At 39.3% G+C, this 15,460-nt stretch overlaps 1 protein-coding gene across 1 annotated transcript in view; it reads right to left on the bottom strand.

Moving 5' to 3' along the window:
- Positions 1-15,460, bottom strand: part of LOC150092030 (leucine carboxyl methyltransferase 1-like) — a 90,752-nt gene that overhangs the window by 51,023 nt on the left and 24,269 nt on the right. The window contains exon 2 of the mRNA XM_090386686.1: positions 2,798-2,981. Within this exon, the coding sequence (XP_090242812.1) occupies positions 2,798-2,981 (184 nt within the window). The remainder of the gene's footprint in view (positions 1-2,797; positions 2,982-15,460) is intronic.

Raw genomic sequence — 15,460 nt, 5'->3', positions numbered from 1 at the left:
ACTTCACCCCTCCATTCGTTTGAAATACCTGTCCAGCTGAGCCTTAAATTAATTTAGGCTATCAACTTCCACAACAAGGGATGGAAGTCTGTTCCACCAACCAACTACCCACTAGCTAAAGGAAAATTTCCGCACATCTATCCTACATCTGTCTTTCCTCAATCTGAATTTATGCCCTCTCAGGTGATTATTCTGGACAAGGGGAAGAATCCCATCAGCACTGAGCATGCTCAAACCATTCAAGGCTTTATACACCTCCATCAGATCACCTCGCCGGTGCCTAGTCTCCAGACACTGTAATTTGCAAAACTTAAGCCTTTCTTCGTAAGAGCAACCCTTTGTTCTATTCACTAATCTTGTTGTCCTTCTCTATACTCGTTCCAGCAGTTCTACATCCTTCTTGAAATGAGGCCTCAAGGTGTGGCCTGACCATTGCCTCATACAAGGGAATAATCGCCTCCTTATCCCTGCTAGAAAAATTCCTATATATCATTGACAAGACACCATGAGCTACTCTTGCAGCCGGTCTGCACTGCCCAGAGAACTTCATATCTGCCTGCACAATTACCCTCAGGTCCTTTTCATTCTCTACCACTGTCAGTGTAGGACCACAGAGTTGATACGTTGCTCTGGGGTTACTGTATCCCATATGTAGTACTTTACATTTGTCAATGTTAAACTTCATTTGCCACCTCTCGGCCCATCTGCTCAACCTGTCCAAGTTTGCAGATGATACGAAGGTGGGCAGGGTTGTTAATGACACTAATGATAGTACACTGCTGCAACAGGATCTAGAAAAGTCTGTGAACAGTGGGATGACAGTTGACAAAGAGAAGGCCAATAACACAGAGAGTGACTCAGAAGGTAATGTGGATGACTTGTGTAAGGAAAAAGCACCATAAATTAACAAAATGTCCGAAAACAATGAAGTGATAGTGTAGTTAGAATATCAGAGTGACAGTGAACATCTTCATTTACTAAGTCTGACCTCTATTAAGAATTATGTACTGAAAAAAAAAAAAAAAAAAAAAAAAAAAAACACAGTCATTAGTTCTGGCAAACTAAACTGAATGAGTATTTCAGAACAGATGCATAAAATATAATCCCATTACAGCACTGTGTATTAGAATATAAAGGGAATGATATAATCTTTATAATAATTTGTCTTTTAGTCAGTATACTCAAAAAACATTACTTAGTAAATAAATACTTTATTTACTAAGTAAAGTGTATTTATGTTTAAAAAAAACTGGGAAAAAAATTTTTTTTCATTACAGCTGGAAAAAAAAACTTTTTCACCTGTAATGCATTTCACTTATAATGCGAGTAAAAGTTGTTACCTGACACCAGTGTTATATCGAGGTTTTCAACATCAATAAATTAATATTATTAATTTATTAATAAATTGTACCTTATATAGAGTTTCTAATCTCATACTACTGATAAAGTTACAGGGATATGTACCATACAGTTTATTAATACATATATTCTGTAATTCCCATTAGACAGAAAACTATTAATTAAATATTTTACCTCTATACAGTGAAATGTTGTCTTACCCCTATACAGCGAAATGTTATCTTATGATTATTGTCTGCTCATATATAACCATAAAAAAAAAAGTAAAGTGCAGCCATTATCAACCCACTGCAGGATGGAAGGCTCCTCAACAATTCATGCTGAGGGAAGTGGACCATAATCTGCCACGCTGGTCCAGTGCGGGTTGGCAGATCGACCGTATTCAGCAGTCAGGGGGTTTAACCCTGGTCTACTCAAAGAGCATGTGCTACTGCACTCCCACTCCTGACCACTCGGCTACGGAGGCCCTATATATAACCATACACTCTGCAAAACACATCAGAAGATGAGAAGACAACAGCAGATTAATCAAATTTAAAAAAAATAATAAAAATAAAAAACTGAACTTCGTTCTTTATTTGAATTCTAGGTTGACAGGTTCTGGCGCCTTAACCACTCTATCATTAACCACATTAACCACTTCATCATTTATTCAACACACTACCTTCTGATCTGACATTACTATTTCAAGCCGACCAGGCTAGCCAGGTGGGTCAAGTGCCTGCCTAGCAACCCAAAGGTCACGGGCTCGAATCCCGCCTCAGGCTTGGATCAAAGTACTGCAAAAAAAACCTTGGGAGGTGCATTATGGCCACAGAAGCCGATGCGCCAACAACTAACAAAAAAAAAAAAAAAAAAAAAACCTATTTCAGAACAAGGTAGGCACCACATTGAGCATTAATAAGAAAGAATGCAAAATACAGTGTTTTGTTAACTAAGCAATTTATTATTTATTAAATGGTTTAATGATATATATTCACTATTATTTACATTGATTTTATATCACAGGTCCATACAAATCAAACACCATGAAATATTGTTATTTTTGAGCCTGTTGATAAAAAATCAACATCAATAGGTTCTGAGTCAAGTTGTTTTGGATAAAAATTAATGTGAATCTGATTACAGTATCAATACAAAAATCAGACTAACCCTGAATATCCTCCAGTCACTCTAAGGTTAGAATATATAATTACTTCCAAACCATCAGTGACAAAAAATTACTGCTTACTTAACAGCACAGAGTAGTTAGATTTATTTCCTATTATTGCTTCCTTCTGTTGATAGTAAATATTTGGCAATCAAGGTATACAATGTACTAAATGGCATTACATATACAGATAGCATCTAATTAAAAAGTAGATGCTCACACAACACTTTTCACATACAACACACTTTAAGATTTCAACATTCCCAGGCAACCACTACTGACACTTACCTTCTGTAGCTATTTGTGTAAGAAGAGCTTTTTTGTTTCTAATAGCATAACATTTACGAGAAGTCACTGGAGGGAGATCTATTTCCACAAAACTTTTAACTGTTATACCTTCTAATTTCAGCCTCCAGAACAAGGTATCAAATCCTGCACCAACATTAACAACTTGGCAGTTATGTCGAGTAATCTGAAACAAAAACAACAAAAAATTTTTAATTGTAAATAAAAAAAATACTTGCATAAAATGTAATGGACAAAAACAGGTATTAATAATAATCAGTGAAAAAACCCTTATTTTTATAGGTCAAACTGACTACAGGAAATATAAAACATTGGCACTAAAAATGTTTAAATAAAAATAATAAAATTGCAAAAGTCATCATCTGAATTATCTCCCCAAAGGTCAAAGTAATGGCTTCAATCTGAGGCAGAGAATTATGCCATCTGGTGTCACTCTCAATAACTACCACCCACCAATGGATGCAAAAGCCAAAACTAAACAGGTCCACCTCTACCGCTGGATGAATATAATATGCAGAAATATTGGCACAATACAACAAATGCATTAGAGGATAAAGTCAATCACATTAAAGCCTTAGGCAGAGTGGTTGGTTCGAACAGTCAGCGTCTCCCGAGAAAGACAGTGGTGAAAGTTGCACTGCCCCTTGTATGGCTACTGCAAAGGAAAGCCAAGACAATACTGCACAACTGTGCTAGTGATGACAGAGGAAGGAAGGAAGAAAAAACTAAGATATGGAGCATCAAAATGAACATGTTCATCATGCAAGAATACCACAAAGTAATGAAGCTAGAGGCTGACATGACAATGTACAGGATGAGACTACACAGCAAGTGGTAAAAACGGTTCAAGGCTGTTGAACCAGAGATTAGCATTAGCAGAGGCATATAATGCAAGAAAACAAGCTTATACAGAATCGGCCAAAAAAAAAAAAAAAAAAAAAAAAATCACATTTCACACATCCATTTACTCTAAAAGTTTATCCAGTTCTTCCTTGAATTTATTTAAGCTATCAACTTCCACAACAGCAGATGGAAGTTTGTTCCAGCAATCAACTACCCACTGACTAAAAGGTATTTTTCCACACATCTATTCTACAACTGTCTATCCCCAATTTGAATTTATGCCCCCTCAGGTTTGTAATCTAAAGAAGAGGAAGAATCCCATCAGCATTGAGCCTGCTCAAACCATTCAAGGCCTTATACACCTGAATCAGATCACCTCGTAGGTGCCTAGTCTCCAGATGCTACAGTTTGCAGAATTTACGTCTTTCTTGATAACAGCAATCCTTTGTTCCACTCACTAATCTCTTTGCATTTCTCTGTACTCATTCCAGCAGCTCTACGTCTTTCCTAAAATGAGGCCTCCAGACCAGTATGCAAGCCACGGCCTGACCACTGCCTTATACAAAGGGATAATCACCTCCTTATCCCTACTAGCAAAATTCCTGTATATCAATGACAATACCCCATGACCTGCTCTGGCAGCCTGTCTGCATTGCTCAGAAAATTTCATATCTGACTGCACAATTCTCCCAGATATTTTTCATTTTCTACCACCCTAAGTGTAGTACCACAGTTGGTACGTTTCTCTGGGGTTACTTCTACCCATATGCAGTACTTTGCATTTGTCAGCATTAAACTTCTGACCACTTCTCAGCCCATCTACCTGGCTTTTCTAGATCCTGTTGCAGCAGCATACTGTCATTAACAATCCTGCTAACCTTTGTATCATCTGCAAACTGGGACATTAAGTCTGGTATACTTCATGAATATCATTAATAAATAAACAAAACAACAATGAGCCCAACACCAAACCCAATGGGATTCCACTAATAACATTAGTCCACGAACAGCAGTGTCCATTGATTACCACTCTCTGTTGTCTCTCATTCAACCACCCTTACATCCATTGTAGCAACTTGCCCTTAATGCCATACTGCTCCAATTTGTACAGCAGTCTTCCATGTGCAATAGTATTAAAAGATTTCTTGAAATCCGAGTATATGATATCAAAATTATTTTTTGCATCCAGTTCCTTTGTGAACACATCATAATATCTAATCAAATTGGTCAGACTCGACTTCACCCCTAACAAACCCATGCTGTGTCTGAATTATTACTCCATCATAATAAGATGGATCATTGTTATGAAGAACATGATAGCTCCCGTAATCTAGGGGAAAAAAAAACAGGGTGTGAGCAACCAAGTACGAAACACACAAAGAATACAGACAGAACCAAACCAGATTTGGAAGAGGAACAACAAGTAAAATAACTACAAAGCAAAGCAGCAGAAGTGAAAACAGACAAGGTCATGATATTCAGAATAAAAGAGTGGAAGAAAGCCATAGCAGAATGAGGAAATAGACCACACAAAGACTCACCATACTGAGGCAGAGACCCAACAGAATCCTGTTGCAAGTGACAAATCACCTGAAACAGTGAATAATTTGTAGCTTGGCATTTGTAGTGAGCAGATACATTTCTAAAGAGCAGGGAGAGCATGATGATTAGAAAGGATCAGAGAATTAGATTAGGATTGGAAGATTAGATAATTGCATTTAAATAATATATTTAATATATTGCTAAGTTTATTTTGATATGTTTTTTTTTTCTGTAACAGTTTGCAAATTTAATTTTTATAATATTATAAATATAATTTTTACTTTCTGTGATATTCAGTAAATTTAACTTTTAACTATGGTTGTGACAATATCCACCTTGAACTCCTTTGCTGCCTCCCATAACATAATTCTAGTCATTGGCATTCGTGACGAGCAGATGTGCCTATTGCAGCTCTTCATAGCGATAGTAAAGAAGTATAGATAAGAGCAGGATTAGTGAAGTAGAGCAGGTTTCAAAGGTTATTTAGTATATTATAAAGTTAATTTTCATAAGGTTTTTTTTCCTGTAATAGTTTGATTTTTTTAATATTATAAAAATAATTTTTTGAAAATTTATTTTATTAATAATTAGTATATTTTATAATGGTTATTACAACATCTACCTTGAACACTTTGTCAGAGAGTACCATGACTCATACCGAAATAGCTGACAGCAATTCCCGGGTAAGTCATAATATTATCCTTTGCAGAACCTGTAGCATGTATTCCAAGATCAACCTAGTGGATAATCCTTGCTCACTTGGAGATTCTTTTCTTTGTCACCATTGTAAGGAGTGCACAGATCTTAAGTAACCCACCAAGTGATGCACTCCCGGTTCAGGCTCTAGAACAGAATAACTAAATGCAAACTACTCTGGTTCAAAAGGACTTAGTTTAATTAGGAGACTCCATTGTCAGGGAAACAGAAATATTTTTTGTAATGAGGATAGGTGGACTAGAACCACGGTATGTCGGCAGGGAGCAACTATTAATGATGTCACCAACAGACTGTCAGATTTCATGTGGGGACTAATAACATTAGGCACACATGATCAGGAGTAAGTTCAGGAGCACAGGTTTTGAGAACAAATTGAGAAATACCATCAGGATCTGAAGTTTTCTTAGCATCAAGATTCGTCAAATCCTTCTGACATCCTTTTGATGGAAGACCACAAGAGGCATTGAATGGAGTGTGCTGGGAATGGTGGGAGGTGTTTTACCAAGATCATTAATACAGGGGTTGGAAGAAAACTGGGATGCTAGCAAGTCAGCTTTATCCTTGACTGAAGTGACAACAGAACCAACTGGTTTTGACAGAGGTGGGAGCAGAGATGGGCAAAAGTTGCGGCCAATAGCTTTGGCAAGAGACCAGAATGCTCAGCTAGCATTAGGGCAAGAAGCAAGTTTTCTACTCTTAGCCTGTTCAAAATCTAGTTTGGACTGATTAATAACTGCTTTACAATAGTTGTAAGCTTTGATGTAGGCAGAAAATGAAATTAAAGAATTCGAAACAAGCCAATTATGATATGCAACATTCTTCTCTTGAACAGCCTTGGCACATTTATTGGAAAACCAAAGTTTAGATAAAGGACGAGATTTTAAAGTTGAGTGTGGAATAAAGGATTCCATTCCTACAAGAATAATTTCACTGACACGATCTGAGCAAACGTTGACATCAGAAGTTTTGAAACAGTAATCAGACCAAGGAAAAGAAGAAAATAAATCTTGCAGGTCCTCCAATTTTGCATTCTTGTAATGCCAAACAATATGAGGTTGAGAATAGCCATGAGATTAAGGCTCCATTGGAGAAGAGAGAATCACCAAGTTGTGATCTGAAGTGCCTAAAGGACCAACTCACTTCAACCGTGTACTTAGAAGGGTTGTTTGTGAGAAAAAGATCAAGCATGTTGGCTGCATGGTTAGGATTGTCCGGTATTCTTGTAGGTAGATGAACAATCTATGCAAGGTCATTAGTAATTGCAAAAGCTTCAGCATCTCAACCAGCTGGGTCGGTGTGACTAGAAAACGGAAGCCAGCTGGAGTTGTGAACATTAAAATCACCAAAAAAAAAATTACATCACTGTTAGGAAATTGGACTGGAGAAAGTCAAGTTGCAAAGAGAGGAAGTCAAAGAGCTCCAAGTGATTAGTGGAATTGGGAGAATGGTAGAGACAACAGATGAATTTGACACAATGAGGTATACTAACTAGTGACCGGCCTGCGAACTCCGTTTTAGAGCTGTACCCTTGAAATGTAAAAAAGTTTGGATCTTGCCATTGTGTTCATCATAACCTCAAAAGAAAAATCGTACTGCACGAAGGAAGAGATGGAGAAGAATTGACCGGAACTTAACTCTGGAGACTAAGCATGGGTACCACCACTTGAAGCCTCCAATAAGCAAAGTGGTGGTATTGCACCGGTTGATAAGTCATCTACCACCTAGTACTGCCTGGTAACACAGAAGGGCGGCAATCCTCCGTGTGGTATGGGTGCAACACCTCGACCCTGCTTACGTTGGTTCACACCTACAGTGTGCTTGTGCATGGGGGTTATACCCAAGATTACTAACAGTCCCACCATCGTGAAGGTGCAAGCAGAGGATTTGGCTCTCACAGATCGTCCAGACTTCGCTGAAATTGGGTCAACTTGACTCAAGTGTCCCCCGAATATCAGTTCCAACAGTGGTTTAGACTCCCAGGTAGCAAGCTCAGCTTGTCTGGCATAACTGAGAGAATGTCTGCGACAGCCTCAAGGACTTGAAGGACACTGCAAGGCTTTTGGGGGTATATTTCTATCAGCTTGGCACACACTTGTAGGTAGAAGGAATCTGTTTTATAGAGAAATGACACATTTAAACAAAGTTGGTGCAAGAGTTTTTGCCAGTATTATTGAGGATGCCTCAAAGGTTCAGGGAAACTGCTAGTTTGGGGAGAACAATGGTAATAAAGATAAATGTTTATCTGATAATATTATTCAAAGTAACACAACATAGTAGCAAGATGTTCTGAGGGCAAAAATGTTTCAAATGACCTGGAAGCTAATGCCAGGGAAGCAAGCTTAAATAACTGGAAGGGGTGTATCAGGGTAGTTAACTATACAAGAACACTAAGTCTTAATTGTTTATACAGTAATGTCAAAAAGTGTCGTCAATAAAATTAGTGAATTAGAAATGCTGGTTAGAACAAGTAACGCTGACATATTAGGGCTTACAGAAACGTGGTGCCACCCAGATATAGGGGTTGATGAGTTTCAATACAGTATGTATAATGTATTTAGGAAGAATAGGGAAGATAGAAGGGGTGGTGGGGTTATGCTTCTTATCAAAATCAGCCTGAGCGTGATGAAAGCTTTCCCGGATTCAGACGTTTCGTATGCTACTATAGAATCTGTACAGTGTGAGATTATTGGAAGTAAAGGTATAATGAGAGTGGGAGTAATCTACAGGACAGGTGATTGTGAAGATTATGATGAAAGCCTCTACAGGCAAATAGAATGGGCAAGTAAGCATGTATGTCTTATTATGGGTGATTTTAATTTGCCTCTAATTGATTGCAGCAAATGGGAAGGAAACTCCATATGGGGGAGAACAAAATCTTTAAATCAACTAGATGATTCCTACGTGTATCAACATGTCAGGGAAAGTACTAGAGAAAAGAATACTCTAGACCTCATCACCCATGAACGAGATAACATAATAGGGCTGACAATACAAGAATCAGTAACGGGAAGATCACGGAGTGCTAAGGTGGATGAAGAAGAGAGAGAGGTAGCAGTAGTTAAAGGCAAAGGAAATTACGATTGCTTAAGATGCTACATGGTCTCTATTAACTGGGCAGATATCTCACAGAGAGCGAATAAAATTGAATTATGGTATACCTTTCAAACATTAATCACGGAAGCCTTGAATGCATATATAACATTAAAAAATTACTACACGAGGAGGATTCCAAGGTGGATGAATAATGAAATTGCCAGATTACTTGAGCAGAAAAAGATGGCATGGAAAGTTACAGAGCAATAAAAAGTACTGAAGCCAACAACAGCTACAAATTGATTTGTAATAGTGTTACAGAAAAGGTTAGGCAGGCAAAGGCAGATTATGAGAAATCTGCTGGCAAAGAGGGGAGGATAAGGAATTCTTCGCACATATCAATGCAAAGAAGAGAAGGGCAAATCAGTTCGGACCATAATGTAATAGACATAGGATAGTATTAGAGGGCGCTGAGTTACTTTAAAAATTACAGGCTCCAAAAAAGTGATAAGTGTTTGTCATTTTACTTACCTAATTGTTATTTTATATTGTACTTTATACATAGTCTTATAGTTCTAGCTAAGCTGGAGAGATTGCTTCTACAGGGATGGGATACACTTAAATAGAAAGGGTACAAGAATTTTTGCTGATGCTGTCGAGGCAGTGTTAGGTGGGTCGGAAAACTGCTAGTTGGGGGGGGATACAAGGACTAATAGATTAACAGTAGCCACTGGCAGAGGTGGAAGTGATTCTTGCACTGCTTCTATTCAAATGAGCAGAAGTCTGAAAAACAAGATGCAGGATATTTCAGAGACTGCTGGTAGTCATTGCGTTACAAGTAAACACATGGGTTGTGTTAGGGTAGCTAAGAATAGGAACAGGTGCATGTATACCTGCGTGTACACCAATGCTAGGAGTTTGGTAAATAAATTTGATGAATTTGAGGTATTGCTCAAAACATCAAAGGCAGATATTGCTGGGATATCAGAGACGTGGTGTCACACAGATATAAGTAATGCGGAACTGGAATTTGGGGAATACAATGTATATAGAAAGGATAGACAGGACAGGAGGGGAGGAGGGGTTATGCTATTAATTAAGAAACACATAAAGTCAAAGGAAGTGAAGCCAGTTGACATCGATGGACAGGGCAGTGTCGAGTCAGTTTGGTGTGACATAAGCATAGGGAAATCAAAATTGAGAGTAGGAGTGTGCTATAGGCCTAATGACTCTGGTGAGTATAATAATATATTGTACAGGGAAATAGAGTGGGCCAGTAAATCAGAGAGTCTTATAATGGGGGATTTTAATTTCCCAGATAATGACTGGAATTTGTGGGTTGGTCACTCGCACACTAGCAAGGCTTTTGTGGATTTATTGGATGATTGTTTTCTACATCAGCATGTTCGTGAGGCAACAAGAGGGAGCAATACTCTTGATCTGATTATCAGTAGTGATTCTTCATGCATTAAGAACCTGCAGATAAATGAACCACTAGGTGGCAGTGATCACAGTGTGTTGAAGTGGGATTTACTCAAGGAGGTAACTACCATCAGAGGTAAAGGGAAGGGTTTTTGTTTTCGTAAAGGCGACTATGATGGTCTGAGACAGTATTTAAATTCTATACAGTGGGACCAACTGATGATGTTACCAACAGCAAACTCAAAATGGGAAGCATTCAAGGAACTAATATTGGTGGCTACCAGGCTTTACATACCAACTAAGAAATATTGTTCAAGGTTTAGGCCTAAATGGTTGTCAGATGGACTAATGAGACATGTGGCAGAGAAGAAAAATGCATGGGATACATACAAATTAATGGGTGACATGGAAGCCTATGATAGATATAAGTTGGTCTGTAACCAAGTCACAAAGGAGATTAGGCAGGCAAAGGCAGACTACGAAAAATCCTTGGCAAAGGATGCAAAGAAAAACAGAAAGGAGTTCTTTACATACTTGAACTCGAGAAGGAAAGGGATGAATCAGATTGGTCCACTGGATATTGATGGTTCAACAGTTGAGGATCCTGCTCAGGTGGCTAACAATCTAAACGAGTATTTTGCATCTACATTCACGCATGAGGAGTTATTCAGGAAGGAGAATGATGTAGGTAAAGTAAACATTGGCAGTGAGCTGGATGATTTTGTAATAACTGAGAGGAAAGTGGAGGAGAGATTGTTGAGGATAAACATAAAAAAGGCACCTGGGGTGGATGGGATCTATCCAGTTATATTAAAGGAGGCAGCAAAGGAAGTATGCAAACCCCTAGCCATAATTATGAGAGCTTCTTTGGACTCAGGGGAGGTACCCATAGACTGGAGATGTGCAAATGTAACCCCAATTCACAAAGGAGGATCAAAGGCTGACACAAGTAATTATAGACCTGTTAGTTTAACTTCTGTTCCAGGTAAATTAATGGAGGCACTGGTTAAAGAAGCACTGCAGGATCATCTAGACAAGAATTCAGTTATAGCTCAGACGCAGCATGGTTTTGTTAAGGGCAGGTCTTGCCTGACCAATTTGATTGGATACTATGATGTAGTCACAAAAGAACTGGATGCAGGGAATAACTTTGATATTATATATTTGGATCTTAGAAAGGCTTTTGATACTGTTGCACATGGAAGACTGCTGCACAAATTGGAGCAGTGTGGCATTGGAGGCAAATTGCTGCTATGGATAAGGGGATGGTTGAGTGGCAGAAGACAGAGAGTGGTAATCAATGGACACTGCTCAACGTGGACTAATGTTATTAGTGGAGTTCCTCAAGGTTCAGTGTTGGGTCCATTGTTGTTTTCGTTGTTTATGAATGATATTGATGATGGGATATCAAGTTTAATGTCTAAGTTTGCAGATGATACAAAGGTTGGCAGGGTCGTTAAGGACACTACTGACGCTATGCTGCTGCAACAGGATCTGGAAAGGTTGAACAGATGGGCTGAGAGGTGGCAAATGAAGTTTAACATTGACAAATGTAAAGTACTACATATGGGTAACAGTAACCCCAGAGCAATGTATCAACTCTGCGGTACTACACTGACAGTGGTGGAGAATGAAAAGGACCTGGGGGTAATTGTGCAGGCAGATATGAAGTTCTCTGAGCAGTGCAGACGAGCTGCAAGAGTAGCTCATGGTGTCTTGTCAATGATATACAGGAATTTTTCTAGCAGGGATAAGGAGGTGATTATTCCCTTGTATACGGCAATGGTTAGGCCACATCTTGAGTACTGTATACAGGTCTGGAGGCCTCATTTCAAGAAGGATGTAGAGCTGCTGGAACGGGTACAGAGAAGGGCAACAAGATTAGTAAATGGAACAAAGGGTTGCTCTTACGAAGAAAGGCTTAAGTTTTGCAAATTACAGAGTCTGGAGACTAGGCACCGGCGAGGTGATCTGATAGAGGTGTATAAGGCTTTGAATGGTTTGAGCATGCTCAATGCCAATGGGATTCTTCATCTTTCTCAGAATAATCACCTCAGAGGGCATAAATTCAAACTGAGGAAGGACGGATGTCGAATAGATGTGCGGAAATTTGCCTTTATGATGGGAGTCTATTCCACAGTTGGTTTGTGGAATAGACTCCCATCGCTTGTTGTTGAAGTTGATAGCCTAAATAAATTTAAGGCTCAGCTGGACAGGTATTTCGAACAAACGGAGGGGTGAAATGGGAGTAGTGTTTTTTTTTTTTTTTTTTTTTGGCTGATGCTGAATAAGCTTGCTTTCTTGCATCATATGCCTCTACTAATGCTAATGCTAACTAATGCTAATGCTAGAGCAGCAAAGCAACGGGCACAAAGCAGGAATGCTGTGGGGAAAACTGAGGGGTACGATTCTCCAACGCATCACAGCCTAATAAAATGTGCAACTTGTGAAATGTTTGCCGAACACTCTGGAACAGAACATGATCTAGCCAAGGAGGATGTCTTTGTGTGTGCCAGGTGCAGAGTGTCTAGAAATTAGGCATCAGCTCAGCGTTCTAAAAGGCGTCTTGGACAACATGAGGTGTAGGGAAGATGCCCTCGAAGAAATTAATATGAGGGGACCACCAAGCTCTCAGCTGCCCAAGTCAACAGCAGAGCTCACTTCTGGGCATCAGGCAACACAGCGGCAATCTCCAAGGCAGAATGCGCTGGTCCCACAGGACTTAGTTATTGTTGGTGACTCTGTTGTCAGGGAGATGGGGAATATATTGTGTAAAATGGATAGATGGAATAGGACCAGGGTATGTCTGCCAGGGGCAAAAGTTAATGGCGTTGTAAAGCATATATCATCTTTTAAGAGCACAAAAGCTGATTTGTTGTACACGTTGGCACCAATGACTTTAAGATAGGAGATCTGTGGATTTACTTACCAATTACAGGTCAATGTTGCAAAAAAGTCATGAGTCAGGATTAAATTTGATAGTGTCTGCAATTCTGTGCAGACACGATAGGAGGGAGTACATGATGAGAGCCTTGTCAATCAATTCAGCCCTGGAGGGAATGTGCAAGGCTAAAGGGGTAGAATTTTTTTCAGCATGGTCTCTGCTTGTTAACAGGAGAGACTGCTTCTACAGAGATGGGATACACTTAAATAGAAAGGGTGCAAGAATATTTGCTGATGTTATCGAGGCAGTGTTAGGTGGGTCAGAAAACTGCTAGCTTGGGGAGATTCACAGACAAAGTTACAAGTAGCTGAAGGCAGAAGTGAAGGTGATTCTTGCACTACTTCTATTAGAATAAGCAGCGTCCTGGAGTGAGGGGTGCTGGGGTACTAGGGACTGATGGCAGTCATTGTGAAACAGGTGGGTATATGGGATGTGTTAGGGTAACTAAGAATAAGAATAGGTACATGTATACTTGCATATATACCAATGCTAGAAGTATAGTAAATAAATTTGATGAATTTGAAGTGTTGGTCAAGACATCAAAAGGCAGATATCAGAGATATTTTTTTTTTTTTTTTTTTTTTATTTGGTAGTTGTTGGCGCATAGGCGTCTGTGGCCATAATGCACCTTCCAAGGTTTTTGCAGTACTTTGATCCAAGCCCGAGGCGGGAATCGAACCCGCGACCTTTGGGTTGCCAGGCAGATATCAGAGATATCTAATTCTGCATTCCTAATATCACAAATATATTAGGAATGCAGAATTGGAATTTGGGGAGTACAATGTGTACAGAAAGGATATACAGGATAGGAAACGGAGGTTATGCTGTTAATTAAGAAAAACATAAAATCAAAAGAAGTGCATCCAGTTAATATAAATGAACAGTGCACTGTTGAATCAGTTTGGTGTGAGATAAGCACTGCGAAAGCAAAATTACGAGTAGTAGTGTGTTATAAGGCAAAAGACTCGAATGAGTACAATGAACAATTGTACAGAGAAATAGAGTGGGCTAGTAAATCAGAATGTTATAATGGGGGATTTTAACTTCCCAGATATTGACAGGAACTTAAGAGTTTGTCACTCGCACACTAGTAAGACTTTTGTGGATTTATTGGATGTTTGTTTTCTGCAGCAGCATGTTCGAGAGGCAACCAGTGAGGGTAATAGTCTTGATCTGATTATCAGCAGTGATCATTCGTGTATTAAGATTTTAGCATTAGCATTAGTAGAGGCATATGATGAAAGAAAGCAAGCTTATTCAGCATCAGCCAAAAAAAAAAAAAAAAAAAAAAACACTACTCCCATTTCACCCCTCCGTTCATTCGAAATACCTGTCCAGCTGAGCCTTAAATTTATTTAGGCTATCAACTTCAACAACAAGCGATGGGAGTCTATTCCACAAACCAACTGCCCGCTGGCTAAAGGCAAATTTCCGCACATCTATTCAACATCCGTCCTTCCTCAATTTGAATTTATGCCCTCTCAGGTGATTATTCTGAGCAAGAGGAAGAATCCCATCGGCATTGAGCATGCTCAAGCCATTCAAAGCCTTATACACCTCTATCAGATCACCTCGCCGATGCCTAGTTTCCAGGCTCTGTAATTTGCAAAACTTAAGCCTTTCTTCGTAAGAGCAACCCTTTGTTCCATTCACTAATCTTGTTGCCCTTCTCTGTACTCGTTCGAGCAGCTCTACATCCTTCTTGAAATGAGGCCTCCAGACCTGTATACAGTACTCAAGGTGTGGCCTGACCAATGCCTTATACAAGGGAATAATCACATCCTTATCCCTGCTAGAAAAATTCCTGTATATCATTGACAAGATACCATGAGCTACTCTTGCAGCTCGTCTGCACTGCTCAGAGAACTTCATATCTGCCTGCACAATTACCCCCAGGTCCTTTTCATTCTCTACCACTGCCAGCGTAGTGCCACAGAGTTGATACGCTGATCTGGGGTTACTGTTTCCCATATGTAGTACTTTACATTTGTCAATGTTAAACTTCATTTGCCACCTCTCAGCCCATCTGCTCAACCTTTCCAGATCCTGTTGCAGCAGCATAGTATCAGTAGTGTCCTTAACAACCCTGCCAACCTTGGCATCATCTGCAAACTTGAACATTAAGCCTGATACACCATCATCAA

This window comes from Mastigoproctus giganteus, chromosome 1 (genome assembly GCF_048544385.1).
Source record: "Mastigoproctus giganteus isolate SK-2022 chromosome 1, ASM4854438v1, whole genome shotgun sequence".
In the NCBI taxonomy this organism is placed as follows: Eukaryota; Metazoa; Arthropoda; class Arachnida; order Uropygi; family Thelyphonidae; genus Mastigoproctus; species Mastigoproctus giganteus.
Note: the sequence above shows the minus strand (reverse complement) of the source record. Positions and strands in the feature narration are given on the sequence as shown.